The sequence below is a fragment of the Rhipicephalus sanguineus genome, chromosome 4, assembly GCF_013339695.2.
Source record: "Rhipicephalus sanguineus isolate Rsan-2018 chromosome 4, BIME_Rsan_1.4, whole genome shotgun sequence".
Classification (NCBI taxonomy): Eukaryota; Metazoa; Arthropoda; class Arachnida; order Ixodida; family Ixodidae; genus Rhipicephalus; species Rhipicephalus sanguineus.
The window spans coordinates 22217924-22244514 of record NC_051179.1 but is presented as its reverse complement, the minus strand read 5'-3'; the positions used below and the strand labels follow the sequence as shown (position 1 = coordinate 22244514).

Below are 26591 nucleotides of genomic sequence, written 5' to 3'. Positions count from 1 at the left end.
CTTATACACACGCATTTGCCGATTAAAAAATAAATGAATAAAAAAAAACCTGCGTCGGCCGGGAACGAAAACCCCGATTCAACTGCTTGGAAGGCAGCTATGCTAACCACTATACCACCGACTCCCCACACTCCCAGCCGCATTCGTTGTACCATAGTCCTTCAATACTATGGTTGTGCTATTCGGCCGTCTCAGACCATCCGCAGGAGCGGAGTGGGCGAACGAGGAGCGACTGAAGGTCATTGACACGGCTCGTGAACCGGCTCCGCTAACATATACTTCCCAGCGGCTTTCTCTTTTTTTTTCTTTATTGCCTTGACTCAAACAGTACATAAAAAATGAAGTGTACAACAATGCAAAAGGTTAGATCACTAGCACTCGGCTAGATCGTTTATATTAAAAAGTACTTAGCTTTAACAAGTTCATCTAGCACTGTTATCCACTCTGGGGGATCACTTAGTGCCTTAAACACATCACGCATATAGATTACTTCTTCCACAAAGTAATGATTTGCCGGAACCACTTTCAAATGCGCATGTATGACGCCATTCTCGTACGCCAGACACTATGCATACACATAAGCATAACATATCGCATGGCGCTTCATCACCTACCGCGCATGGCAGGTAGCGAATTCCGAAAGGGCTTAAAGGCAAGTCTTTTTTAAGTCCGTTGAAGCACATCCCAAAGGAAAATCGAGTCATGACAGTCCAGAAATATGTGGTCGATGGTTTCCGGTTTTCTGCAAATAAGACAGTCAACCGACCATGGAACAAAGAGGCCTTTGCTCTGCAACCATGGCTTTGTAGGGAGGGTTCCCGTGTGCAGTTGAAAAAAAGAAAGATTTCATTGACGGTTTCACTGGCATTCGTTTTACCCGTTTGAGCACATCACGTTCAGGGCCCAAGTGGTATAATCCCCGATACATTGGAACCGGCAAAAACACATCTAGTAGATCTCTATACAACGTTACGCGCTACAACCGCTAAGTACTGTAAGGAAAATCTTGCCTTAAGAATCTCCATTGAGGCTACAACTTCACGTAAGAAGGCAGACAATTTCGGTGTTCCCAAGGAATGCGTTGAAATTACGTAGTCTTGCAATGAATCTCGTAATCGCACTTGGATTACCGAGCGAAGAAAAGGGTCACTCTGGTCCCGTAAGAAAAGAAATCTTGTTACAATCTGCTTGAAAAATAAATGAGATAACGCGAGACCACCGTTTTTAACCCGAAGAAAAGATTGGATCGGCTCGTGCGCTCCCAAGCTGATCCCCAGATAAACACTGCAAAAACCCTGTGCAGCTTTTGAACTGATACTCTAGCCATGCTTAAAACGTGTAGCACATAATAGACTTTAGCGATCAGAAAGACGTTACAAACAGCTGCTCTTGCAAACATGGAAAAATTATGTCCACCCCACTTTTCTGTTTGCAGTTTTACTCTTCTTGCTTCGTCTGCCCAGTAGTCTTTACTTCCATTGTATTGATCGAGAGGCGCTCCTAAATAGTTTCCAGGGATTGTGCTGAAAGGTATACTGCCTACCATATCTGGAGTATGCTCCCAGTTTCCGTGCCAGAAGCCGAGACATTTTGTCCAGCTAATCATGCTTCCAGTTGCATTACAGAAATCCTTAGCCTCTTCAATGATTTCTTGAACACTCTGCTCATCTGTGCAAAAGACAGCTACGTCATCCGCATAAGCGAGTACTTTGACTTCACTATTAAAAAAATGTAGCCATGAATACTTGGATTCCCAAGAACTTTTAAACAAAAGGGTTCTAAATACAGATCAAAAAGGAGGGACGACAGACAGCATCCCTGTTTAACAGAGGCTTCAATTGCAATACATTCACTCAATTTTCTGTTTATCACTAACCGCGCTGTGCATTTGTCATATACCATTCTAACACCATCCAGAATTACTGATCCCACATTCACATGTTCCAGTATTAAAAACAATATCTCGTGTATCACTCTATCAAAAGCCTTATTTAAGTCTAGTTGAATCATTGCACTTCGACCTTCCATGGCATCACAGCATTCGAGAACTGTTCTTGCTATGTGAATATTTGTAAAAATGGATCTGCCTTTAATTCCACAGGTCTGGTGAGGACCGACAAGGGACTTTATCACACTTTGTAAGCGGCGAGCTAAAACTTTCATGTAAACCTTGTAATCGGTGTTTGTTGAGCTTATCGGTCTATATGCTTCTACTGAAAGCAGTTTCGATGGTTCTTTAGTTTTGGGAATCAGTATAACGTGAGATGTTCGAAAAGACGAGGGTGTAAGTTTCTTATCGTAGCATTCAAGTATAACTCGATGCAGCGCTTCTGCCAATTCGCTTTTAAAAAACTTGTACACCGAGGCTCCAAGACCATCTGGCCCAGGAGACTTCCCGGAGCTCAGTTCTTCGATGGCTTGCTCAACTTCTGACACCGTTATCGGCCTTTCAAGTGATAGCTTTATTTCATCATCTAGTTTAGGCATAAGTGACAAAAACACATTCCTAAATCTTTCGGTGTCACATGTTTTAAGGCTGAAAAGGTTTTTGTAGTATTCGGTGAAAGCAAGCTCTATTTGTTCAGTCTCGCGGGTAATGCTGTCCCGAAAACGAATTTGGCTAATTTCCTTCGACAAGGCATGTCTTTTCTCTTCACTGAGTGCTCGCTTGGTGGGCGTCTCACCCAACCAAAGCCGCTCACACCTAGCCCTTATCATCGCTCCGCGGTACCTTTCCGTATCTATCGCCTCAAGCTTCGCCTTTACTTCTTTTATTTCTTTCATGAACAAGCCAGGTTTGCTGCTTTCTGCATCGAGCATGTACTCTAGCGTGCTAAGCAGTTGCTTTTCTTGCTGCTTTTCTTTTTGCCTTAACACGCTCGCTCTTTCCAAGGCGGCGATCTTGAATTCGCATTTAAATTGTTCCCAAAGTCCCATGAAATTACTTGTTTGATTCGACATCATATCCTCGATATACTTCCTTATCTTTTCAACAAAAATTTCATCCTCTAGTAATTTGCTGTTGAATTTCCACAGCTCCCAGCTAAACCTCGACACCTTTTTCTTAGTTCCTAAGGTAACCATCACTAATGAATGATCAGTGAAACTAACATATTGTGTAGCATAATGGGAGCAGAGAGACACCAGGTTTAAAGGAACATATATTCTATCCAATCTAGCATGAGTGTTGCCTTGAAAGTGAGTGTATTTTGCTTTCTGGACATGTGTCAGCACTGAACCTATATCTTCGAGTTCATTTTTATCTGTCATTTCTCGTAACACATCCGCGCTCTTATCTCTCTGGTTGTGGTTGTTCGTTCTGTCTTCAGGTCTACAGACACAATTGAAATCCCCAAGCAAAAACACATTTCTTCCACATTCTAGTAAAGGGCGCATGCTATTAAAAAAATCTTCTCGGTCACTCACTCTATTCGGTGCATAAATGCAAACTACACGCACAGGATTTCCAAAAGTATTAATATCACAAACAATCAAGCGGCCGCTTTCACAAGATAACACTGACTCGACAATGCCAACGCTTTTGCGGATAAATATAGCACAGCCTCCAGACCTTCCAACTGCGTGACTTACACATACATTATATCTTTCACGAAATACTTGAATCATTCGATCAGTTAACTCTTCGCTTTCAATTTTGGTCTCCTGGACCGCTAACAAATCGATTTCATTTTCTAACATAATACGACTTAGTTGACACTGCCGCCTTCGCGCAGAAAGACCTCTTGTGTTGAGTGTTGCCAGGGGATTTGTAATGTTCATAGCCATCCTAAGTTGTGATTAACACAAAAGAAAATAAATTTACTCACGTCTGTATGTCGAGCAGTGCAACACAGGCTTATCGATGGTCACAGTGACACGTTTGATGATCATGATGATTCTAGTGCACCCCACGCATGTACACTTATCTGAGTGACAGAAAAGCAAAAGAAAGAAAAAAAAGGGGGGGAGAGCCCGCCGCTATGTAGCCGGCGGTATTGAAGTAGTCCGTCGGGCAACGTTCAGATTGGGCGCAGGTTTCAAAGACTGTCGTCGGGAGGCTGCAGTCTTTGTGGGAGGTGCCCCACTGCCCCCGGGCGCATTAGTCGAAGATTCCTCGCTCTCTTCTCGAGTCCTCTTTCCAGGTCCGCTGGCTGCTGCCATGTCAACATCGGTGATTTTCGAGTTCTCTTCCCCGTCGGGCGATGAGACTTCTGGGGGGTTCTCGACGTGCTTTTCCTCATTCTGTGATGTTATTGGCTTCTCAGCCGTAGCGTCGGGTCCGGTGACTTTCTGCGGCTCCGATCTATTAACGTCTTCGCACGGAGTGTGCAAACCTAGCAGTGCCGTCATTTTCCTTTCTTCGCTATTATCCTCGCGTGGCTTCTTCTGAATCAGCTGCATCCATCATGTGCTCGGACAATGCGTCTCCCCGGGCCGGGCCTGCTACGCTTGCATAGGAGCGCACGCACTGGGTCTCGTCGTGGCCGTAGCGACGACAGAGCCCGCAACGTGGAACACGGCACTCGCGACGTATGTGACCGATGCCGCGGCATCGGAGGCAGAGCGGGGCTCTGCCTGGGACGTGAACGAGTGCGACATCTTCAGCGACTCGCAGCTGATGAGGCAAATCATCAACGGTAACGCCCACTTTCAGTTTCAAGGTTACTGAGCGTGTGGTTGACCCTTTATCCATGCAGCCTTTCACCTTCCATTTGTCTCGTGAAATTTCTGTCACCTTTCCGAAGGGTGCCAATGCCGTTCGCACGTCGTCGTCGGGTACACCATGCAGTAACCAGTAAAGCTTCAGTCGAACGCCTCGGTCACAAGGGTCAATGACCATGCAGCGCTCATCCTTGACAGCAATGGCCTCTGTTGCAAGCATCTTCTTTTTCCCTTCCTCGTCTTTAAACGTTACTGCCCACACGTGATTCATCTGGTACGCCCCTAGGGCAACCACCTCGGGCAGGAGCGACATCTTGTCAAGGGCGTCTCGGAAATGTTCTACACGATAAGGCCGTGCCTTTAGGCAACCGTGCAAAAAAAACGGTATTCAAAACTGATTCACCTGTGGGCAGATGCGGCAAAACAACCTGATAATCTTCAGCCGGCTTTTCAACAGTCCTGATTCCGCGGCCTTGGGCCGCTGTAGCCGCTCCGAGGGAGCTCATCTTTACACGTCCGTTCACTGTGGTGGCCGGAAGTGGAATGAGCTAGCCGGGCACACAGAGTCAGGATAAGTGTGGAACATCTTGCGTGTTCTTGATCAGAATGGTTCGCCCAAAGGGAGAAGGAGTATAGCGCGGAAGGAAGAAGCTGGAGAGTGCGATGCTCGAAATAACATGGAAGCACTCGGAAAGAGAAAAAAAAAAGGATGTCGCCCAACGTGGGGCTCGAACCCACGACCCTGAGATTAAGAGTCTCATGCTCTACCGACTGAGCTAGCCGGGCACACAGAGTCAGGATAAGTGTGGAACATCTTGCGTGTTCTTGATCAGAATGGTTCGCCCAAAGGGAGAAGGAGTATAGCGGGGAAGGAAGAAGCTGGAGAGTGCGATGCTCGGAATAACATGGAAGCACTCGGAAAGAGAAAAAAAAAAAGGATGTCGCCCAACGTGGGGCTCGAACCCACGACCCTGAGATTAAGAGTCTCATGCTCTACCGACTGAGCTAGCCGGGCACACAGAGTCAGGATAAGTGTGGAACATCTTGCGTGTTCTTGATCAGAATGGTTCGCCCAAAGGGAGAAGGAGTATAGCGGGGAAGGAAGAAGCTGGAGAGTGCGATGCTCGGAATAACATGGAAACACTCGGAAAGAGAGAAAAAAAGATGTCGCCCAACGTGGGGCTCGAACCCACGACCCTGAGATTAAGAGTCTCATGCTCTACCGACTGAGCTAGCCGGGCACACGGAGTCAGGATAAGTGTGGAACATCTTGCGTGTTCTTGATCAGAATGGTTCGCCCAAAGGGAGAAGGAGTATAGCGGGGAAGGAAGAAGCTGGAGAGTGCGATGCTCGGAATAACATGGAAGCACTCGGAAAGAGAAAAAAAAAAGGATGTCGCCCAACGTGGGGCTCGAACCCACGACCCTGAGATTAAGAGTCTCATGCTCTACCGACTGAGCTAGCCGGGCACACGGAGTCAGGATAAGTGTGGAACATCTTGCGTGTTCTTGATCAGAATGGTTTCGCCCAAAGGGAGAAGGAGTATAGCGGGGAAGGAAGAAGCTGGAGAGTGCGATGCTCGGAATAACATGGAAACACTCGGAAAGAGAGAAAAAAAGATGTCGCCCAACGTGGGGCTCGAACCCACGACCCTGAGATTAAGAGTCTCATGCTCTACCGACTGAGCTAGCCGGGCACACAGAGTCAGGATAAGTGTGGAACATCTTGCGTGTTCTTGATCAGAATGGTTCGCCCAAAGGGAGAAGGAGTATAGCGGGGAAGGAAGAAGCTGGAGAGTGCGATGCTCGGAATAACATGGAAGCACTCGGAAAGAGAAAAAAAAAGGATGTCGCCCAACGTGGGGCTCGAACCCACGACCCTGAGATTAAGAGTCTCATGCTCTACCGACTGAGCTAGCCGGGCACACAGAGTCAGGATAAGTGTGGAACATCTTGCGTGTTCTTGATCAGAATGGTTCGCCCAAAGGGAGAAGGAGTATAGCGGGGAAGGAAGAAGCTGGAGAGTGCGATGCTCGGAATAACATGGAAACACTCGGAAAGAGCGAAAAAAAAAAAGGATGTCGCCCAACGTGGGGCTCGAACCCACGACCCTGAGATTAAGAGTCTCATGCTCTACCGACTGAGCTAGCCGGGCTTTTTTTTTTTATTGCGATGTTGCAATACAAAACCATGATACAAATGATAAAACAAACATTCACCAATCTTGGCCAATGCTTGACATTAAAAAGGTTTATGGCATATCAAACTATCTAGGAGATGATACCACTCTGGTTTATCCGTCATGTGTTTAAGGCTTTCACGTATATAAACAATGCTCTCATTGAAGTACTCTCTCGGTGACAATATACAGATGTCTTCATGGCGCACTGCCATACGAGTCTTCCATATGCTATGTAGCATCATCACCATGAACATATCATACGGCACACCATCGTCACAGATCGTTGGCAAAAAGCGTATGCCGTATGGTGTTACTGGTAAGTCCTTTTTCAAGGTGCGTTGTAGCACGTCCCACAGAAATAGCGCATCAGAGCAATCCAGAAATATATGTTCAATCGTCTCAGGCTTTCTGCATCTGAGACAATTGATTGTACACGGCACAAAAATCCCTCTTTCTTTTAGCCAAGGTTTCACAGGCAATGTCGCACTGTGTAGCTGAAAGAAAAAGGTTTTACACGACGCACGTATTGGCATTCTCTTAACTCGTTTCAACACGTTTGCACTGCAGCTTTTATCGTACATGGATCGGTATACTGGCATCGGTAAAGTGACGTCAATGACGTCTTTGTACAATTTTTTCCTTGTAACACTACTAAGATAGTCCAATGAAAAACGCGCTTGCAAAAACCGAAAGGACCATACCACTTCACGCAGGAATCCTGTTATTCTCAAACCCTTTCTATAATCTGATGAGACAACAAATTCTGGGAGAGCATCACTTAATCTTAGTTGAATAACTGTGCGCATGAAGTTGTTTCTTTGATCCCGCAAGAACAAAAATCGTGACACTACCTGTTTCAAAAATAAATGTGCTAATCCGAGACCACCTGCCTTCAGTGGCAGAAATAAATTAGTACGGCTCATTCGCTCCCAAGTTGAACCCCATATATACATAGCGAAAACTCTGTGTAGCTTCTGGATACTCATTCTTGATATACATAAAAACTGCAGTACATACCATATTTTCGCGACCAGAAAGATATTGCACACTGTCGCTCGTGCGAATATAGACATGTTGCGGCCTCCGAATTTAGCCGTTTTTTCCTTCACCTCATCGATTTCCTGTGGCCAATATTCTTTTGTGTCATTGTAATGTTTTAATGGTACGCCAAGGTATTTCATCGGTGTCGTGGTCCATGTCATGCTTTCGAAAAGCATTGGAGTAGCTTCCCAGCCTCCATGCCATAAACCCAGCGATTTGCTCCAGTTTACAGCACTGCCGGTCATGCTACAAAACTTTGCAGTCACTTCAACCGCCTTGCTTACGCTTTCCTTATCTTTACAGAATATTACAACGTCATCCGCGTACGCTAGTAATTTTATTTCGCTGGTATCAAGACTAAATCCTTTGATGTCATTATTATGCACCACACTTAAGCAAAACGGTTCTAGGAACATTGCAAATAGCAGTGGGGAGAGAGCACATCCTTGTTTTACACCCGTCCTGATGTTAATGCTGTGAGTCAACATTTTGTTAACTACAATTTGCGTCGATGCGTTGCGGTAGCACATCTTTACCCCTTCCAATAAGACAGATCCTACATGGCGTGTTCCATGACAAGGAGAAGAATTTCATGCGCCACCTTATCGAAAGCTTTCTCCAAGTCTAGTTGTATCATCGCAACTTTTTCCGAGAAGGCATCGCAGCACTCAAGGATCGTCCTTGCCACGTGAATATTGGTTGTTATAGACCTCCCCTTTATCCCACACGTTTGGTGGGGACCTACTAATTTCTTACTACATTTTGCAGCCTACTTGCCAATACCTTCGCATATATCTTGTAGTCTGTGTTGGTCAAGCTATTGGTCGATACTGTCGCACTGATAGTAGTTTTTCAGGATCACTCGATTTGGGAGTAACACTGTAAGGCTTCGTCGGAAAGATGGAGGTAGTACTTGCTTATCATACGCCTCCGTTATTACATCATGCAAGATACCGGCTAGCTCTTCCTTAAACGTCTTATAGAAGCTTGCACCGAAACCATCTGGTCCTGGTGACTTACCATTGCTCAATTTTTCTATGGCTTTTTTCTATTTCCGCGACCGTTATAGGGGCCTCCAAGTTTTCTCTCTCGCTATCATCGAGTTTAGGCATTTTCTGAAGAAAAACTTCATCGAATCCTTCTGAAAAGGACATTTGCTGCCCCAGCATTCCCTCATAGTAGTTTTCAAAAGCGCGTAGAATTATTTCTTTATCCCAGGTTACGTCATTCTGGTACGTTATGACATTTATCTCATTTCTTGCAGCATAGCCCTTTTCGTCAGATATTGACCTCTTCGTTGGTTCTTCGCCGCACCAAAACTTTTCTGCGCGTGCGCGGATAATAGCACCTTTATACTTTTCAACGTCCAATCGTTCCATTTCGGCCTTTTTTCTTTGTACTTCTAACATTGAGCTTCCAGGAGCACTTCTCTTTTTGCTCAAGAGAAAATCTAGCTCAGCTTGTAGTTCCCTTTCTTTCCTTTTTTCTTTCTGTTTTAGTCACACGATCTTTCAATGGCGTCTAATTTGAGTTGCTCCTTAAAATATTCCCACGCTTCGCAACAACTTGTTTTGTGCCTTTCGTGATACGCCCTAATACCATTCTTTACTTTGCTAACAAATACTTCATCCTCTAAAAGTTTATCATTAAATTTCCACAGTGACCAATTAAACTTTGAGGGCTTCTTCGGACCTATCAAAACATGGACTGCACTATGGTCACTAAATGACACATTGATACGCCATAGTCGCTACAGTGCGATATAATTGGGGTTGAAACATAAATTCTACCTAACCTCGCATGACTATCTCGCTGGTAGTGTGTGAACTTTGGAATTTTTGTATTTGCAAATACATAACCAACATCTGTAATTTCATGCTCTTCTATCATTCTGACAAGAGTTCTTGCACTAGCATCATAAATCGGTGGTGCATGTACACGATCCTCCACATTACACACACAGTTGAAATCGCCCATCATTATAATACACCCTTCTACTCTCAAATAGCCATCCAACATATCAAAAAAGCTCGTCCGGTCGCTTATTCCATTCGGAGCGTACAAACAAATAACGCGCCACTTCATTGCACATAACAATAAATCGCACACAACCAGGCGTCCATTTTCATCCGTTATAACACTTTCAATTGTTGTACCCAACGTTTTTCTAATCAGGAGTGCACAGCCGCCGGCTCTTCCGCATGCATGAGATACGCACACAAGGTAGCGCGACGTAAAAAGATTTACCATTCTGTCCGTCCCTTCCTCGCTTTCTATCTTTGTCTCTTGCAATGCGATAATATCAAGATCTTTATCGTCAAGAAGGCGTCGTAGCTGATATTGCTTCCTTCGTCCTGACAGCCCCCTTACATTGATAGTAGCTAATCGCAAGGGCTTGTCTATGCGAATCATTTTGTTGTGACGAAGAGGCGGACAAAGCTACACACAAGCCCGTTACTTAGCACGTGATACGAAATACCTTTTACGGTCGAAAATGTAAAAGAATGAAAAAAAAGGAAAAGAAAAGAAAAAGAAAAAAAGGAAAGAAAAAAGAAGAAAAAGAAAAAGAAAGACCTTCTAAGTTGGTGCTGTGTCCGTCGGTTTCCGGCTCGCTGGCAAATTAGGCTGCGGCCTCAAGGTCATTCGACGATATGGCGTCTTTGGCATCGGTTCCTTAGTGCTGGTATCACCCACACTTCCTTGAGGGTCTTCTTCAAGGGTTCGTTTTAACGGCGCTCCACTTGTATCCATCGACGTCTCATCGGTAGTCGTCTTCAAATCCCTCTCCGAGCTCCTGTCTGTCTTTTCATCGGTGTCGACTTTGGCCATCTTCGGAGGCAACTTCGGGGTTTCTTTGTCCGCTGCATGCACCACCGTTTCCGGAGTTGTAGCTTGCGGCGCCATCATTGATCCACTGGCGGCTTCTTCAGCGTCTGCTTCATCCATTAAGTGTTCGCGGGTTACTTCATCACCTTTCGGAGGGCCAGCTACATTGGCGTAGGTTCGCACGCATTCGCTTTCTTCATGACCGAAACGTTTACACACCACGCAGCGGGGCACTCGACAGTCTCTTCTTATATGTCCCGTTCGGTTGCATCGCAGGCATAACGGGGCTCGTCCGGGTGCGACCAGAAGCGACATGATGCCGCCGATGCGTAGCTGATGCGGTAAATCATCCACAGTCACGCCCGGCTTTAACTTCAGGCAAACAGTGCGCGTCGATGATCCCTTGTCTTGGATGCCTTGAATGCGCCAGCGTTCACGGGTTACTTCTTTCACTTTCCCATACGGGCTTAGTGCCGAGCAAACTTCCTCGTCGTGAATGTTGTGCAGTAGCCAGTAGAGCTTAAGACGAACGTCCTGGCTCCACGGGTCCACGACGAGGCATCTTCGGTCCTTCACCTTCAAGTCACCTTGGCACAGTACCTTTTTCACTGCTTCAGCACTTGAGAAAGTCACCGCCCACACGTGGTTCATCTGGAATGCTCCGAGGGCCACGACCTCGGTCAGCAATCCCTGACGGGCCAACGTGTCACGAAAATCTTCGGCCCGGTATGGCCTGGCTCTTATGTCCCCGTGCAGAAAAACAGTATTTAAAACGCACGGACCTGTAGGCAACTGCGGTAGAACCACCTGGTAATCCTCAGAACTGCTGCTCTCCATCCTGTTTCCGCGGCTCAAAGCCGCTGTCACCGCCCCTACGGAGCACATGAAAACACGTCCTATCGCTAGCGCGGCCGGAAGTGGAATCCTGAGCTAGCCGGGCACACAGAGTCAGGATAAGTGTGGAACATCTTGCGTGTTCTTGATCAGAATGGTTCGCCCAAAGGGAGAAGGAGTATAGCGGGGAAGGAAGAAGCTGGAGAGTGCGATGCTCGGAATAACATGGAAACACTCGGAAAGAGAGAAAAAAGATGTCGCCCAACGTGCGGCTCGAACCCACGACCCTGAGATTAAGAGTCTCATGCTCTACCGACTGAGCTAGCCGGGCACACAGAGTCAGGATAAGTGTGGAACATCTTGCGTGTTCTTGATCAGAATGGTTCGCCCAAAGGGAGAAGGAGTATAGCGGGGAAGGAAGAAGCTGGAGAGTGCGATGCTCGGAATAACATGGAAGCACTCGGAAAGAGAAAAAAAAAGGATATCGCCCAACGTGGGGCTCGAACCCACGACCCTGAGATTAAGAGTCTCATGCTCTACCGACTGAGCTAGCCGGGCACACAGAGTCAGGATAAGTGTGGAACATCTTGCGTGTTCTTGATCAGAATGGTTCGCCCAAAGGGAGAAGGAGTATAGCGGGGAAGGAAGAAGCTGGAGAGTGCGATGCTCGGAATAACATGGAAGCACTCGGAAAGAGAAAAAAAAAAGGACGTCGCCCAACGTGGGGCTCGAACCCACGACCCTGAGATTAAGAGTCTCATGCTCTACCGACTGAGCTAGCCGGGCACACAGAGTCAGGATAAGTGTGGAACATCTTGCGTGTTCTTGATCAGAATGGTTCGCCCAAAGGGAGAAGGAGTATAGCGGGGAAGGAAGAAGCTGGAGAGTGCGATGCTCGGAATAACATGGAAGCACTCGGAAAGAGAAAAAAAAAGGATGTCGCCCAACGTGGGGCTCGAACCCACGACCCTGAGATTAAGAGTCTCATGCTCTACCGACTGAGCTAGCCGGGCTTTTTTTTTTCTTTATTTCCTGCTTTGGTCAAGACACACTTTACATAGGAATTCTTATCTTTGAATTCAACACTTCACAACATGTTCAAATATACATTTTAAAAACGGGACTGACATCTTGTCCCGTGTAACTAATTTAATAATATTTCACTGTGAGCAGCTTTTCTATCATGGGTAGCCAGTCAGGTGGCTCAGGAAGTTCGTATAACACATCTCTAATGTACAACAAGTATTCATGAAGGTATACCTTGGCGGCTTTTGGTGCTTCATTTTCATGCCTGATATCCATTCTGGTTTTCCAGACACTGTGCATGGTTACTAGCATTATCATATCACATGGCACATCCCCTGTTTGTTCCCAAGGCAAAAAGCGTATTCCGAATGGCGTAAGTGGGAAATCTTTTTTTAAAGTTCTCTGGAGGATGTCCCACATGAACACAGAATCAAAGCAATCTAAGAAAATGTGTTCGATTGTTTCCGGCTTATTGCATATCAAGCAATTTACACCCCATGGTAGATAGAATCCCTTATCTTTCAGCCATGGCTTAACGGGGAGCGTGCCAGTGTGTAGCAAAAAGAAAAAGGTTTTAGTTGACGCTCTTACAGGCATTCTGTTAATACGTTTAAACACATCTTTCTCAGATCCTAATACATACCTATTACGGTATACAGGCACTGGGCACATGATATTCACTAAATCCTTATACAGTTGTTTTTTGGTTACCGATGACAAATACTCTAACGAAAAGTGCACTTGTAGGAACTGAAAGGCATAAACAACTTCTTTTAAAAAACCTCTCACCGCTACCTGCGTTGGAGAATACGATGATACAATGTACTGTGGTAGCTTATCACGTAGTCTCACTTGCATCACCGCACGCAAGAATCCATCATTTTGATTCCTTAAGTAAAAAAATCTTAGAATAACCTGCTTGAGGAATAAATGCGACAATCCCACTCCCCCTTTCTTAAGCTTGTGAAAAAGATTAATTCGGCCAGTTCGTTCCCAAGTAGACTTCCAAATAAACACTGCAAATATTCTGTGCAACCTTTGTACACATATTCGAGACATACATAATACCTGTAGCATGTAAAAAACTTTTGCTACAAGAAACACGTTGCACACTGTTGCGCGCTTAAAGATCGAAAGGTCACATCCTCCCCACTTGGTTGCCTTTGCCCGAATGTTTTCAGTTTCATCAGCCCATTGTTCAGTGGTTTCTTGATAATATTTTAAAGGCACTCCGAGATACTTGGACGGCGTGGTGGTGAATGTGATCCCTTCAAAGTACTCTGGTTTGGAATTCCACTCACCATGCCAAAAACCCAAACACTTTTGCCAGCTGATGGCGCTTCCAGTATAGGCACAAAATGTTCTGGCTTCTCTTATCGCCTCCTGTATGCTGTTCTTATTTTCACAAAATATCGCGATATCATCTGCGTACGCTAAAACTTTTACCTCATGTGTCAAGAACTGGTATCCTGTTATTTTTGTGTTGCTCATCAATTTTAAACAAAAGGGTTCTAAGTACATGGCAAATAACAGAGCGGAACAAGGGCATCCTTGCCGCACACTAGATGTCACAGCTATGCTAGCGCTAAGTTTTTTGTTAATCACGAGTTTAGCTTAGCAGTTCTGATATGCCATTCTCACACCCTCTCGTATTACTCCACCAACATTGGTGTGATCCAATAGCGCAAATAATATTTCATGACTCACTTTGTCGAAGGCTTTCTGCAAGTCTAATTGTATCATCGCTATGTGGCCATTAGTTGCATCACAACATTCTAAAATGGTTCTCGCCGTGTGAATATTGTTAAAAATGGTTCGTCCTTTTATACCGCACGTCTGGTGCACACCAACAATATTCGTAATTACTGATTGTAGTCTCTTTGCCAGAACTTTCATGTAAACTTTATAGTCAACATTCGTAAGACTTATGGGCCTATGGTTTTCCACACACTGCAACTTTTCTGCGTCTTCAGTTTTTGGTATGAGTATGACGTGACTCGCCCTAAAGGACAGAGGCAGTTGCTTAACTTCATATGCTTCAGTAATAACGTGATAAAGCATTACCGTAGTTTCACTTTTGAAAGTTTTAGAAAATCCTGCCCCTATGCCATCAGGTCCTGGCGACTTGCCTTTACTAAGGTCATCGATTGCTTGCCCAACTTCTTCTATCTTTATGGGCGTTTCCAGCGCATCTCTGACGTCATCTTCCAATTTCGGCATAAGTGACAAAAATGCTTCTATGAATTCGTCTTTCACTTCCGTTTTACCGCCCAACAGTCTTCGGTACGTTTCAAGGAAAGCTTTTTCGATAACTTGCTGCTCCGAAGAAAGCTCACCTTCGTAGCGTATTTCTTTAATCTCTTTTTTTGTTGCATATCGTTTTTCTTCCGCAAGCACTCGTTTTGTGGGCACTTCGCCCATTGTGAAACGTTCAGCACGTGCCCTTATTACTGCCCCTTTATGTCGTTCTTCCGTAATGCATTCCATCTGTCTTTTAACTTCCTTTATTTCTTTGCTAAACAATCCGGGAATAGTGCTATCTGCATTCAGTAGATATTCCAGTGTGCTCTGCAGCTCTTTTTCTTTTTGCTTTTCCTTGTATCTTATGACACTTGACCTTTCAATTGCGTACATTTTAACTTCATTTTTAAATTGCTCCCAGACGCTTATGTAACTTGTGCTTCCATTACGAATTGCATCTTCAGCTTTCTTGCCTACGACTTTCACAAACATCTCGTCCTCCAAGAGTTTTTCATTCAACTTCCATAAATCCAAGTTAAACTTCGTAGTTTTTCTTTTCTTGCCAATTTCGATCGTTACGAGAGAGTGATCAGTGAAACGGCATAGTTTGTGCACAGAGGTACAATACATCCAGATATATACATTCTATCCAGTCTGGCGTGACTTTGCTGCTGGTAATGTGTAAACTGCACACGACTGCCACGGAATACATACCCTACATCTACCAAGCCATATTCATCAGTTATTGCAGCAAGCTGTAATGCACTTTTGTCGCGTACTGGAACATTTTTCACACTGTCTTCGGGCATGCACACACAGTTGAAATCACCGAGCAACACAACAACACGATCGCATCTTAGAAAAGTGTCTACGTAGTCAAAAAAACATTTTCTTTCACAAGCTATATTAGGCGCGTACACACAAATTATTCGCCATTTTTTTTTACAAAAAGTAAAATCGCAAAGTACAAGTCGCCCATTATCGGAAGTAATGACTTTTTCCTCACTAATACCGATAGACTGTTTTAAAAATAACACACACCCCCCAGACCTGCCATTGGCATGACACACACATATGTTATAGTTTGTTTTGTAATTATTCGCCAGCCGTTCAGTTAGTTCTTCGCTGTCAATTTTTGATTCTTGCACCGCTAGAATATCAATGTCATTATCAGTCAGTATTCGTTTTAACTGCGCTTGTCGTTTTTGAGAAGTTAATCCGCGAGTATTTAAGGTGGCTACTTTCAGGGCCACAGCAGAATTCGTTAATGCCGACTGCAGGGGGTCAGAACTCACACCGTTTGAAGGGCCCATCACGTCAGGAAGAAGACTTGCGGCCAACGGACTCTCCACGTCAGGTGGTCTCGTCTTTTCAGGCGAAGACCAAGCGTCTCCTCTAGCAGCACACATTTTCAGAGTTCACTGTGCTGCCCGTCCGTTCCAGGCTCTGTCGCGGAGTCTGCAGTCAGCATCCCCGCTAAGGCGGGTCTGCTGGCGGTGCCGTCCTCTTGTCTAGCGGCACCTTGGGTTTGAATTTCATTGGAAGTCGCCTGAAAACCGGCGTTTTCGGGAGTGGTTCTTCTGCGCAGCCTCCGTCTGGTGTGCCGTCTTCCTCGGTTTGTTCACGCGGTCTCTTTACGACCGTCTTTTGGTCGCAATCCATGTCGGTGCTTTCCTGATGGCTTTCTTCTCTGTTAGTTGCGGTGCTCGCGGTAGTACTTGTCTTGTTGGTGTCCGTATCAGCGTCTGCAATTTCCTTCGTGTCATAGGCGGGTGCGGCCGCGTCGTCGTCTTGACGGCCCACGTTCTTTTCAGAAAGTTCCGTCTGTGGCTCGCTATCAGGTTTCGCTGAGTCTCCACCCCCCGACACGGTCGCCTCCGCGTCAGCCTGGTCCATGAGGTGCTCGTCAACGGCGTCGTTTCGTCCAGACCCTGTCACATTGGCGTAGCTACGCACGCACTGGGTCTCGTCGTGGCCATAGCGACGACAGAGCCCACAGCGTGGTACTCGGCACTCGCGCCTTATGTGTCCGGTGCCGCGGCACCGGAGGCAGAGCGGTGGTCTGCCAGGAACGTGCACGAGTGCGTGGTCCTCCCCGACGCGGAGCTGATGCGGCAGGTCTTCCACAGTGTATCCTGCCTTCAAGCGAAGGGACACCAGACGCGTGTGAGATCCTTTTTCAGCACAGCCTTGCACACGCCATTTCTCCCGTGAAATTTCGCTTACGGTACCGTAAAGCGCCAGGGCGCTTCTTACGTCCTCGTCTGGTGTGGTGTGCAAAAGCCAGTACAGCTTCATCCTGACGTCTTGATTGCTGGGATCTATCACAACACACCTGTGATCCTTGACGGTGAATGCTGCGGTCGATAATATCTTCTTTTTGGCACTCTCGTCCTTGAAGGTAATCGCCCATACGTGATTCATTTGATAGGCTCCTAGAGCCACCACTTCCGGCATTAACTGCAAACGGTCTAAAGAATCACGGAAATGCTCGACTCGATATGGCCTCGCTTTCACGTCCGCGTGCAAAAAGACAGTGGTGGTTACGGTCAAACCTGTAGGCAACTGGGGCAATATAATCTGGTAGTCCTGTGTCGTCTTCATATCGTTAAACCTGATGCCGCGACCCGGCTGGGCCGCTGAAACCGCCCCTTTCGAGGAGCACAACATTCCGCGTCCGTTCACTACGGTGGCCGGAAGTGGAATCCCCTGAGCTAGCCGGGCACACAGAGTCAGGATAAGTGTGGAACATCTTGCGTGTTCTTGATCAGAATGGTTCGCCCAAAGGGAGAAGGAGTATAGCGGGGAAGGAAGAAGCTGGAGAGTGCGATGCTCGGAATAACATGGAAGCACTCGGAAAGAGAAAAAAAAGGATGTCGCCCAACGTGGGGCTCGAACCCACGACCCTGAGGTTAAGAGTCTCATGCTCTACCGACTGAGCTAGCCGGGTACACAGAGTCAGGATAAGTGTGGAACATCTTGCGTGTTCTAGATCAGAATGGTTCACCCAAAGGGAGAAGAAGTATAGCGGGGAAGGAAGAAGCTGGAGAATGCGATGCGCGGAATAACATGGAAACACTCGGAAAGAGAGAAAAAAAAATGTCGCCCAACGTGGGGCTCGAACCCACGACCCTGAGATTAAGAGTCTCATGCTCTACCGACTGAGCTAGCCGGGCTTTTTTTTTTTATTGCCTGGCATGGACATTGTACAAGGCAATCATTGCACACACATATAATACAATACAAAAAGAACAAGCATTGCCATCAGTCCCATTTGGACTAATGTTGTCCTGTTAAAAATACTTAAGGGTTGCCAGAGGTTCAAACCTTGACAACCATTCTGGCTCGATATCCTGTATTTTACTACACTCAATGAATGCAGACATGCTTTGCCTGAAATAAATTACTGCTGGCTTTGCATCCGGGTCGAAGTGGTATCCGGCCATTCGCGCACGCCATATACAGTGGAGACCGGTCAACATCACTACATCAAATGGGACCCCATCATCATTTGTTACTGCGAGATACCTTATCCCGTGTGGGTCTAGTGGAAAATCCTTCTTTATTGTCCTCTGTAAAATGTCCCAGAAATGTGCCCCTTCCCAACAATGCAAAAAAACATGGTCTATTGTTTCTGGTTTCTTACATATCAAGCAGTGTGACCCCCATGGTGTAAAAAAGCCCCGTTCCTCTGTGAAAGTCTTTACTGATAGTGTTCCTGTGTGTAACTTGAAGAAAAAAGTTTTCACCCCTGTAGGTACCTGCATGTTTCTCACCCGCTTCAGTACATTTTGTCCCGGTCTTCCACTGTATATGGCCCTGTACAATGGTACTGGCAAAACCATAGCACATACATCTTTGTACAATTCTTTTCTTCTAACACTTGCTAGATAATCTAACGAAAAGCGAACAGATAAAAACGTACACTGTCTACCACTTCCTTGAGATAGCCACGCAACGTCACGGGCCGGCTATCCGTAGTAACAACAAGATCTGGTAAGGCACTGCCTAACCTGAGCTGGCATACCGTACGCAAAAACGGATCCCTGACGTCACGGAAAAACAAAAATCTATTTACTAATTGTCTCACAAATAGGTGCGCCAAACCGAGACCCCCGTCCTTCACGCGCCTGAACAAATTGGTCCGTCTGCACCTTTCCCATTCCGAGCCCCATATAAAAACTGCGAACACTCTGTGCAGCCTTTGCACGTTGATCCTTGAACAATGTAGCACCTGCATCACATACCACAGTTTAGTGATGAAAAACATGTTGCACACAGTAGCCCTAGCAAAAACAGACAGGTTCATGCCTTTCCACCTGTCTGCTTTTTCTTTCGTCTCTTTTGTTTGACGCGACCAATACTCCTCGCTGCCGTTATAACATTCCAGGGGGACACCGAGGTACCTTGTCGGTGTTTCCGTCCAGTGCACATTCGCAAAATGGTCCGGCTTTGAAGGCCACCTTCCGTGCCAAAGCCCAAGAGATTTCCCCCAGTTTACGCGGCTCCCTGTGACGCTACAACAATGTTTCACAACACTTATCGTTTCCTCTACACTTTCTTTGTTCGTACAACACACCGCAATGTCATCTGCATATGCCAGCAGCTTAACTTCCACTGCCGCCAAGCTGAAGCCACGTATTTTTTCGTTTTCAGTTATCGCTAAGCACATCGCTTCGATGTAAATACAAAACAAAAGTGGACTGAGGGGGCAGCCTTGACGCACAGAACGCATTACGTGAATGGGGGCCCCCAAAGACTTGTTAACAACTAAACGTGTTGTGCAGTTCTGGTACGCCAAGGCCACTCCCTCCTTGATGATGGAACCAACATTAATATGATCTAAGATGACAAACAAAATATCATGCGCAACACAATCAAAAGCTTTATCCAGGTCTATCTGGAGCACAGCAACGGCAAGTAAATCCTCGTCACAACACTCTAGCACACACCGCATCTTGTGAATGTTTGAGCTAATAGTTCTGCCTTTGATTCCACAAGTTTGGTGCTCTCCAACAATTTCTTTAATGACACCTTGAAGTCGCGCTGCCAGAACCTTCATAAAAATCTTGTAGTCAACATTGGTCAGCGATATGGGCCTATACGATGTCACCAGTTTAAGTTTTTCCCCTTCGTCCGTTTTAGGAATTAATATCGTATGCGCTTTGCTGAAGGAGGGCGGCAGAGTTTTCCGTTCGTACGCCTCATTGAACAGCTCAGCTAACCCCGGGGACAGTTCTGTTCTAAACGTCTTATACCACGCTGCGGTTAGGCCATCGGGTCCCGGTGACTTTCCGGGGTTCAGATGACCAATCGCGCGTTCCACTTCGCCTTCCGTTATTCTGCCTTCTAAAAGCTTTTTTGTGTCGTCACTAAGCCGCGGCAAGCGCTTAAGAAACTCTTCTTTAAAACCATGTACATTCGCTTTTCGAACTGCAAAAAGTGACTGATAATACGCAAAAAAGGCCCGTTCGATGGTTTCATTGTCGCTCGCGAGAGTCCCGTTGCAATACACCTTATCGATGTGGTTTCGGCGTCCTTGCGCTTTTTCGAGACCAAGCGCCCTTTTTCTGGGCGTCTCACCCGCGGCAAGATCATTTGCTCGAGCGCGAACCCAGGCGCCTTGATAACGCTCTCTGTCATGCAGTTCTAATTTTTCCTTGACACTGCGCACCTCGTCTTTACAAGTCCCAGGCTCCCGACTTTCTAGGGCTATCAGCTGCTGCAGTGTTTTCTTAAGACTTCTTTCTTTTATTTGCGCTTCGAATTTTAGCGTGCTCGATCTGTCTAGCGCTTTCATTTTCACCTTCTGCTTTAAACACTCCCATTTCTCTGCTACAGTTTCCGTTTTTTCCATAAGCACTTCATTAATGGTCTCGTGCACTGCTTCTAAAAATGGTTCATCTTTTAATAACAATGCGTTCAGTTTCCATAAATCCCAGTTGAAAGCCTTACGCTGTTTCTTCATGCCTATGCGACACACAAACAAACAATGATCTGAAAACGACACTGGCTCAACCGAAAAATCGTTACACATGGGCAAAATATCTAGGGATAGGTATATGCGGTCTAAACGCGCATGGCTATTGCCTTGAAATCGCGTGTAGATCACTTCGCGATTTGCTGCGACACATTCACACACGTCTTCCAAGTCATTTTCGTTTATTAATTTGCCTAGCACGTCACTGCTTTTGTCACGAACGCCAGTGCTATTGACTCCATCGCGAGCACTTAAAACACAGTTAAAATCCCCTAACAAAACCACCCTCTTATCACACTTTGTCCACTGAAACAGGTTAGAAAAAAACTGAGCACGCTCTTGTTGCGTTCCGCTCCCAGGAACTCGGTCGGGACGGGCGCACTCGCGCCCCAGTGGCGTTGTTACGTGACACCAGCTTCGCGGGCTCCGTCCGAGATTTATCGGCGTTTCGGCCCGGGATGCCTGCACGACATTTCCTCGCACCCCGCGAGACTGAGGCCGCCGCGTCGGTCGTGAAACTGACGGTGCAGACCACGGCTCTTTCTCCGAATGGTTACGGAGAAGTGTTTGCCTGTCCTCGCGCCTCTTCCGGTCGACCGAGTGCCGCTCTGTTCGGGCCCTTTGATCTCAGGGGCTGGCGTCTGGAGGCCGCGGCCTGGTCACGTGGTCGTCATCGTCTTGGAGGGGGAGAGCGTCGACGAGACGAAGAGAGTCGACCTCCGGCAGCCAAGGAGAGAAGCTGCTCGGAAAAGCGCTTGTATATTCAATCGGGCCTGGGGCCCTTTATTTCAAGTCGCGTAGTTTAATAAAGACCCTTATATAACCTTTAGCGGAGTCTGCAGTCTGATAAATCCCCAACAAACTGGTGGCAGCGGTGGGATAGGAAGAAGGCTGGCGGACACCTGCTGAAGGGAAGGAACTTTGACCGACGATCCGGGATCATCGGGTTCGACTACGCGGACGAGGCAAGCGAGGAAGGCTCCACAACGAGCAGAAGGCAGACCTGACGATCTGGGATCGGCGGACCGAAGGTCGTGTCTCCCGGAGCCACGTTCTCAGGTCCGCCGATCCCAGATCGTCAGGTCTGCCTTCTGCTCGTTGTGGAGCCTTCCTCGCTTGCCTCGTCCGCGTAGTCGAACCCGATGATCCCGGATCGTCGGTCAAAGTTCCTTCCCTTCAGCAGGTGTCCGCCAGCCTTCTTCCTATCCCGCCGCTGCCAACCAGTTTGTTGGGGATTTATCAGACTGCAGACTCCGCTAAAGGTTATATAAGGGTCTTTATTAAACTACGCGACTTGAAATAAAGGGCCCCAGGCCCGATTGAATATACAAGCGCTTTTCCGAGCAGCTTCTCTCTGACGATCTGGGATCGGCGGACCTGAGAACGTGGCTCCGGGAGACACGACCTTCGCAAGCTCGAGGTTGGGTGAGTGCTTGAGCGACCACGTTTGCCGGACGATTAGAACCGGGTTCTATCGGGCAATGGGCTAAGTTGACCGCCACTGGTGAGCGGTTAATATTGGATACATAGTGGTCGCCGCTCGTTAAGGCATGAATATCTCAGTGCTAAAAAAAGAAGAGCTGTTGCTGTTGGCAGCAGAGCTCGGTATGGACCTCAGCAATAGGTTCAGGAAGCCCGAAATTCGTAGGGCGATAGACGAAGTGGGTTTTGAGGAGGACGAGCTCACCGAAGCCTGGGAAAAGATATGTCGCGAGAAGGAGGAAATGGAGGAAGAGAAGAAAGAAAGAGCTGCAGAGAAAGAGAGACAAGAAAAGAGAGAACAAAGGCAGGCAGAGATTGAGCTTGAGAAATTAAAGCTAGAGCAGGCGAGATTAGCGCGCAGTGCGGATGCGGCGTCGCCGCAATCAGAGAGCGTGAAAATGACGAGTTTGCTTCAGCCGTACAAAACAGGCGATGACATCGGTCTCTACCTGATTAATTTTGAACGGATCTGTGAGAAACATTCATTTCACCAGGACACATGGCCAGAACGGTTGCTTGCGTTGTTACCGGGAGAGGCCTCGCAAGTCGTGGCCAGACTGAGCGCAGCCGAGGCAGGCGTATACGGCTCAGTGAAGTCGACTTTACTCGCAAAATACAGGCTTTCCACAGAGGAATTTCGAAGGAGATTTCGACAGGAAAGAAAGAAGCCTAGCGAAAGCTTTGTTGAGTTTGCGTGTAGCCTGAGTGATAATTTTTCAGAGTGGGTGAAAGGAGCAGGGGTGGATAACTTCAGTAAACTAGGAGATCTAATCTGCTTAGAGCAGTTTTATGACACCCTGCCGGATAACGTGCGCCTGTGGGTTAAGGATAGGCAGGAAGGTGTGTCTGTGAAGAACGCAGCACAGCTAGCCGACGAGTATGTGGCAAGTCGAGGTTTCAGGACACCGACCAATAGCGCACATCACTATCCAAGGCCAGCACCACGGCCACAAGCTTACACTCGAGGGCAGCAAAACTCAACGAAAGAGCGAGACGAGACTAGTCGAAATTCGGCATGCGCTGAAGGTAGGGCGAAAGAGCCTGAAAAGGGTAGAAATGAACACCAAAATCACTCAGAAGAGCTCGAATCCCGAGCTAAGGTGGCGTGTTTCAAATGCGGCGAAGCAGGTCACTTCGCCCGAAACTGCTCAAAAGGGAGACCAGTATTTGCGTGCATAAGTAACCATCCGAGTAATGTAGAACTGTTGAAGCCGTACATGACTGATTTAATGGTGAATGGCAAAGAGTGTAAGGTACTCAGGGACTCCGCGGCCACCATGGACGTAGTCCATCCGAACTACGTAAAATGTGGAGACTACTTATCCGAATGTGCATGGATAAGACAGGCCATCAGCGAAGATTCCGTGTGCTTACCTATGGCAAAGGTACAGATTCAGGGACCTTTCGGAGCTATCGAGACAGTGGCAGCAATCTCTAAGGGGCTACCCGAAGGCTACCCGTACCTTTTCTCGAACAGCTCAGAGTCACTACTGAACAAGAGGGGGTGCACGTTTGCTGAAGCCCAGGTCATGGCTTTGACGAGGTCGAAAGCACGCGCATTAGCTCAGCAGCTGCGTTACGACGATGAGGAAAGTGCCAAAGCAAAAGATGAAACAACTGGATCCGGAGTAGTTAAGCCGGAGGAGGAAATATTTCCTATTTCTCCTACCAAAAATCCGGGAGTAGGTCAGGCTAAGGAGCCGCCCGTCGGGAAAAGAAAAACCCTTCGAAAGGAAAAGATCAGAGTTTGCAGGGATCCGAGTTGGCACCGATCTCGGACAGCTACGAGCGCATGCTAGGTGTTGACAGGGAGGTGTTACGGATGTCTCAGAAAAATGACCCTAGTTTAGCGGTTCTGAACCCTGAAAACAGTGAAGGTGTGTCGTCAAGAAACATTTCTTTCGAAGTGAGGAACGGTATCCTGTATCGTAAATACCGAGATAGGCGAGGGCAATCTTACGATCAATTGGTGGTGCCGTCACCGTATCGCAAGGACCTACTCAGTCTTTGTCACGATCACTCGTGGGCAGGACACCTGGGCATAAATAAAACCAAGAAAAGGCTGCTGCAGGAATTTTATTGGCCAGGGTGTTTCAGAGATGTGCAGAGTTTTGTGAAAACTTGTGACACTTGCCAGAGAGCCGGTAAGTCTAACGACAAATGGAAGGCGCCGATGGTGAAAGTGCCCATTATTTCTGAGCCCTTCCGTAGAGTTGTTGTGGATTTGGTGGGGCCGTTGCCGAAAACAAGTGCGAAAAACAGATACATTCTTACACTATTGTGTCCGGCAACGAAGTTCCCCGAGGCGGTACCCTTAAAGGAGGCAACTTCGGTCGAGGTAGTGGATGCTTTACTTTCTATATTTTCACGCCTCGGTTTCCCGGCCGAAATGCAATCAGATCAGGGAACAGTGTTCACGAGCGCCCTCACGACCACGTTTCTCGAGAAGTGCGGCGTGAAGATTTTGCATAGCTCAGTTTACCATCCGCAAAGCAACAGTGTGGAGAGATGGCATGCTACCCTCAAAAAGGTTTTGAGAGCGGTCTGCCACGAAAGGAAGTGTGACTGGGATTGTTGCTTACCTGGCACGCTATTTGCGTTGCGCACAGTGCCACATGAAGGAACCGGGTTTGCACCGGCAGAGCTAGTATATGGCCGAAATCTTCGAGGTCCACTGAGGTTAGTCCGTGAGCTGTGGGAGGATGATCGGGTGCCTAAAAGTGTGATCGAGTATGTGTTGAACCTAATGCAAAGGTTACATAAGTGTCGTGAGATCGTGAAAGGCAACCTAGAGGCAGCGCAAGACGCTTCGAAGCGTTACTATGATAGAAATGCCCGGAAGCGATCATTCAACACTGGAGACAAAGTGATGATCTTGAGGCCGAATCGCCAAAATAAATTGGAAGTCCACTGGGATGGACCTGCCGAGGTTATCAGTCGCCTTTCAGAGGTGAACTACACCGTGAGATTACCGGGACGAAAACGTGAGGACAGGGTCTACCACGTAAATCTAATGAAACCGTTTCTAGAGCGAACAGCAATTGTTAGCATCGCTATGAATGTTTCAGATGATGTTTCTCTAGAGGTACCTTGTTTTCGCGGGAAAACAGGCCCTAGCGTGGAAGAGGTGATAGCGTGTGCGGTTAACCAGGAGGAGTTGGGTACAGCTAAGGTGGAGGATTTGAAGAGCCTTATTCAGGAATATCTGGATTGTTTTGGGGAAAGGCTCGGAAGGACTCATTTAATACAGCATGACATCGAGCTGACTACGGAAGTCCCTTTTAGCTCCAAGGCGTACCGCATGTCACCGCGACAGCTAGGCCTAATGAAGGCGGAAGTTAAAAGGATGCTTCGCCTTGGCGTGATCAAGGAAGCGTATAGTGACTATTGCTCCCCTTTAATGTTGGTGGAGGTGCCGGGGAAGGATCCACGACCATGCGTCGATTATCATAAGTTAAATGCGATTACAAAAGACCAGGTCTACCCGTTGCCTAACATTGAGGAAAGGGTGGAGCTTGTAAGCAGAGCTAGATTCATTTCAACCCTAGATTTAGTAAGGGGATATTGGCAGGTGCCCCTAACAGAACGAGCAAGTCGCTATGCGGCCTTTGTAACACCTTTCGGGGTTTATCAGCCCGTTACCATGAGCTTTGGCTTGAAAAACGCGCCGTTCTGTTTTTCAAGGTTGATGGATCGGGTACTTGAGGGACTGGAAGAGTTTGCGGTGCCCTATCTGGATGACGTGGCCGTATTTTCTAATGATTGGGAGTCTCATTTGCAGCATACTCGAACGGTTCTTGAAAGAATCAAAGGGGCGGGCCTGACTATCAAAGCCGAGAAGTGTCAGTTCGGTCAAGCCCGGGTCACGTATTTAGGACATGAGATAGGACACGGAAAACGGGAACCAATGAAAGCCAAAGTGGCGGCAATAGTTAACTTCCCGAGACCGGTAAACAAAAGGGATGTGCGAGCCTTTCTAGGAATGGCCGGGTATTACCAGCACTATATCCCAAATTACTCGGAGCTCGCCAGCACGTTAACTGACAGTCTCCGAAAACACGAATCGGAAGTGGTCACTTGGAGCGCCGAGAGAGAGGAAGCTTTCCAAAAATTGAAAACAGCTTTGTCTTCACGGCCGGTGCTTCATTCTCCAATGTGACGCTAGCAACCGAGGCCTAGGTGTCGTCCTAGCCCAACTTAACGAAGGAGGTGAGGAGCACCCTGTGCTGTATCTCAGTAGGAAGCTGACTCCACGAGAAGAAGCTTTCAGCACCTCCGAGAAAGAATGTTTGTGCATTGTGTGGGCCATTCAAAAGCT

At 47.1% G+C, this 26591-nt stretch overlaps 2 protein-coding genes and 13 non-coding genes across 15 annotated transcripts; all 15 read right to left on the bottom strand.

Annotated features, from left to right (window-relative positions):
• Positions 1-4366: 4366 nt before the first annotated feature.
• Positions 4367-5116, bottom strand: LOC125758192 (uncharacterized). The gene has a single exon (XM_049415068.1). The coding sequence runs from the start codon at positions 4973-4975 to the stop codon at positions 4367-4369; it is 609 nt and encodes a 202-aa protein (XP_049271025.1). The 5' UTR covers positions 4976-5116.
• Positions 5117-5375: 259 nt separating this feature from the next.
• Trnak-cuu (transfer RNA lysine (anticodon CUU)) lies at positions 5376-5448 on the bottom strand. Its single transcript has one exon. It is a non-coding gene; the product is annotated as a tRNA-Lys (tRNA).
• Positions 5449-5604: 156 nt separating this feature from the next.
• Positions 5605-5677, bottom strand: Trnak-cuu (transfer RNA lysine (anticodon CUU)). The gene has a single exon. It is a non-coding gene; the product is annotated as a tRNA-Lys (tRNA).
• A 153-nt stretch (positions 5678-5830) lies between these two features.
• Positions 5831-5903, bottom strand: Trnak-cuu (transfer RNA lysine (anticodon CUU)). The gene has a single exon. It is a non-coding gene; the product is annotated as a tRNA-Lys (tRNA).
• Positions 5904-6058: 155 nt separating this feature from the next.
• On the bottom strand, positions 6059-6131 carry Trnak-cuu (transfer RNA lysine (anticodon CUU)). Its single transcript has one exon. It is a non-coding gene; the product is annotated as a tRNA-Lys (tRNA).
• Positions 6132-6285: 154 nt separating this feature from the next.
• Trnak-cuu (transfer RNA lysine (anticodon CUU)) lies at positions 6286-6358 on the bottom strand. Its single transcript has one exon. It is a non-coding gene; the product is annotated as a tRNA-Lys (tRNA).
• A 154-nt stretch (positions 6359-6512) lies between these two features.
• Trnak-cuu (transfer RNA lysine (anticodon CUU)) lies at positions 6513-6585 on the bottom strand. The gene has a single exon. It is a non-coding gene; the product is annotated as a tRNA-Lys (tRNA).
• A 158-nt stretch (positions 6586-6743) lies between these two features.
• Trnak-cuu (transfer RNA lysine (anticodon CUU)) lies at positions 6744-6816 on the bottom strand. The gene has a single exon. It is a non-coding gene; the product is annotated as a tRNA-Lys (tRNA).
• A 3645-nt stretch (positions 6817-10461) lies between these two features.
• On the bottom strand, positions 10462-11625 carry LOC119389248 (uncharacterized). The gene has a single exon (XM_037656452.1). The coding sequence runs from the start codon at positions 11593-11595 to the stop codon at positions 10462-10464; it is 1134 nt and encodes a 377-aa protein (XP_037512380.1). The 5' UTR covers positions 11596-11625.
• Positions 11626-11802: 177 nt separating this feature from the next.
• Positions 11803-11875, bottom strand: Trnak-cuu (transfer RNA lysine (anticodon CUU)). Its single transcript has one exon. It is a non-coding gene; the product is annotated as a tRNA-Lys (tRNA).
• A 154-nt stretch (positions 11876-12029) lies between these two features.
• Positions 12030-12102, bottom strand: Trnak-cuu (transfer RNA lysine (anticodon CUU)). The gene has a single exon. It is a non-coding gene; the product is annotated as a tRNA-Lys (tRNA).
• Positions 12103-12257: 155 nt separating this feature from the next.
• Trnak-cuu (transfer RNA lysine (anticodon CUU)) lies at positions 12258-12330 on the bottom strand. Its single transcript has one exon. It is a non-coding gene; the product is annotated as a tRNA-Lys (tRNA).
• Positions 12331-12484: 154 nt separating this feature from the next.
• Positions 12485-12557, bottom strand: Trnak-cuu (transfer RNA lysine (anticodon CUU)). Its single transcript has one exon. It is a non-coding gene; the product is annotated as a tRNA-Lys (tRNA).
• Positions 12558-17688: 5131 nt separating this feature from the next.
• On the bottom strand, positions 17689-17761 carry Trnak-cuu (transfer RNA lysine (anticodon CUU)). Its single transcript has one exon. It is a non-coding gene; the product is annotated as a tRNA-Lys (tRNA).
• Positions 17762-17914: 153 nt separating this feature from the next.
• On the bottom strand, positions 17915-17987 carry Trnak-cuu (transfer RNA lysine (anticodon CUU)). Its single transcript has one exon. It is a non-coding gene; the product is annotated as a tRNA-Lys (tRNA).
• Positions 17988-26591: the final 8604 nt, after the last annotated feature.

Excerpts from the sequence above, each read along its gene's own strand:
- LOC125758192 (XM_049415068.1), bottom strand. The coding sequence starts at position 4,975 with ATGTCGCTCCTGCCCGAGGTGGTTGCCCTAGGGGCGTACCAGATGAAT.
- LOC119389248 (XM_037656452.1), bottom strand. The coding sequence starts at position 11,595 with ATGTGCTCCGTAGGGGCGGTGACAGCGGCTTTGAGCCGCGGAAACAGG.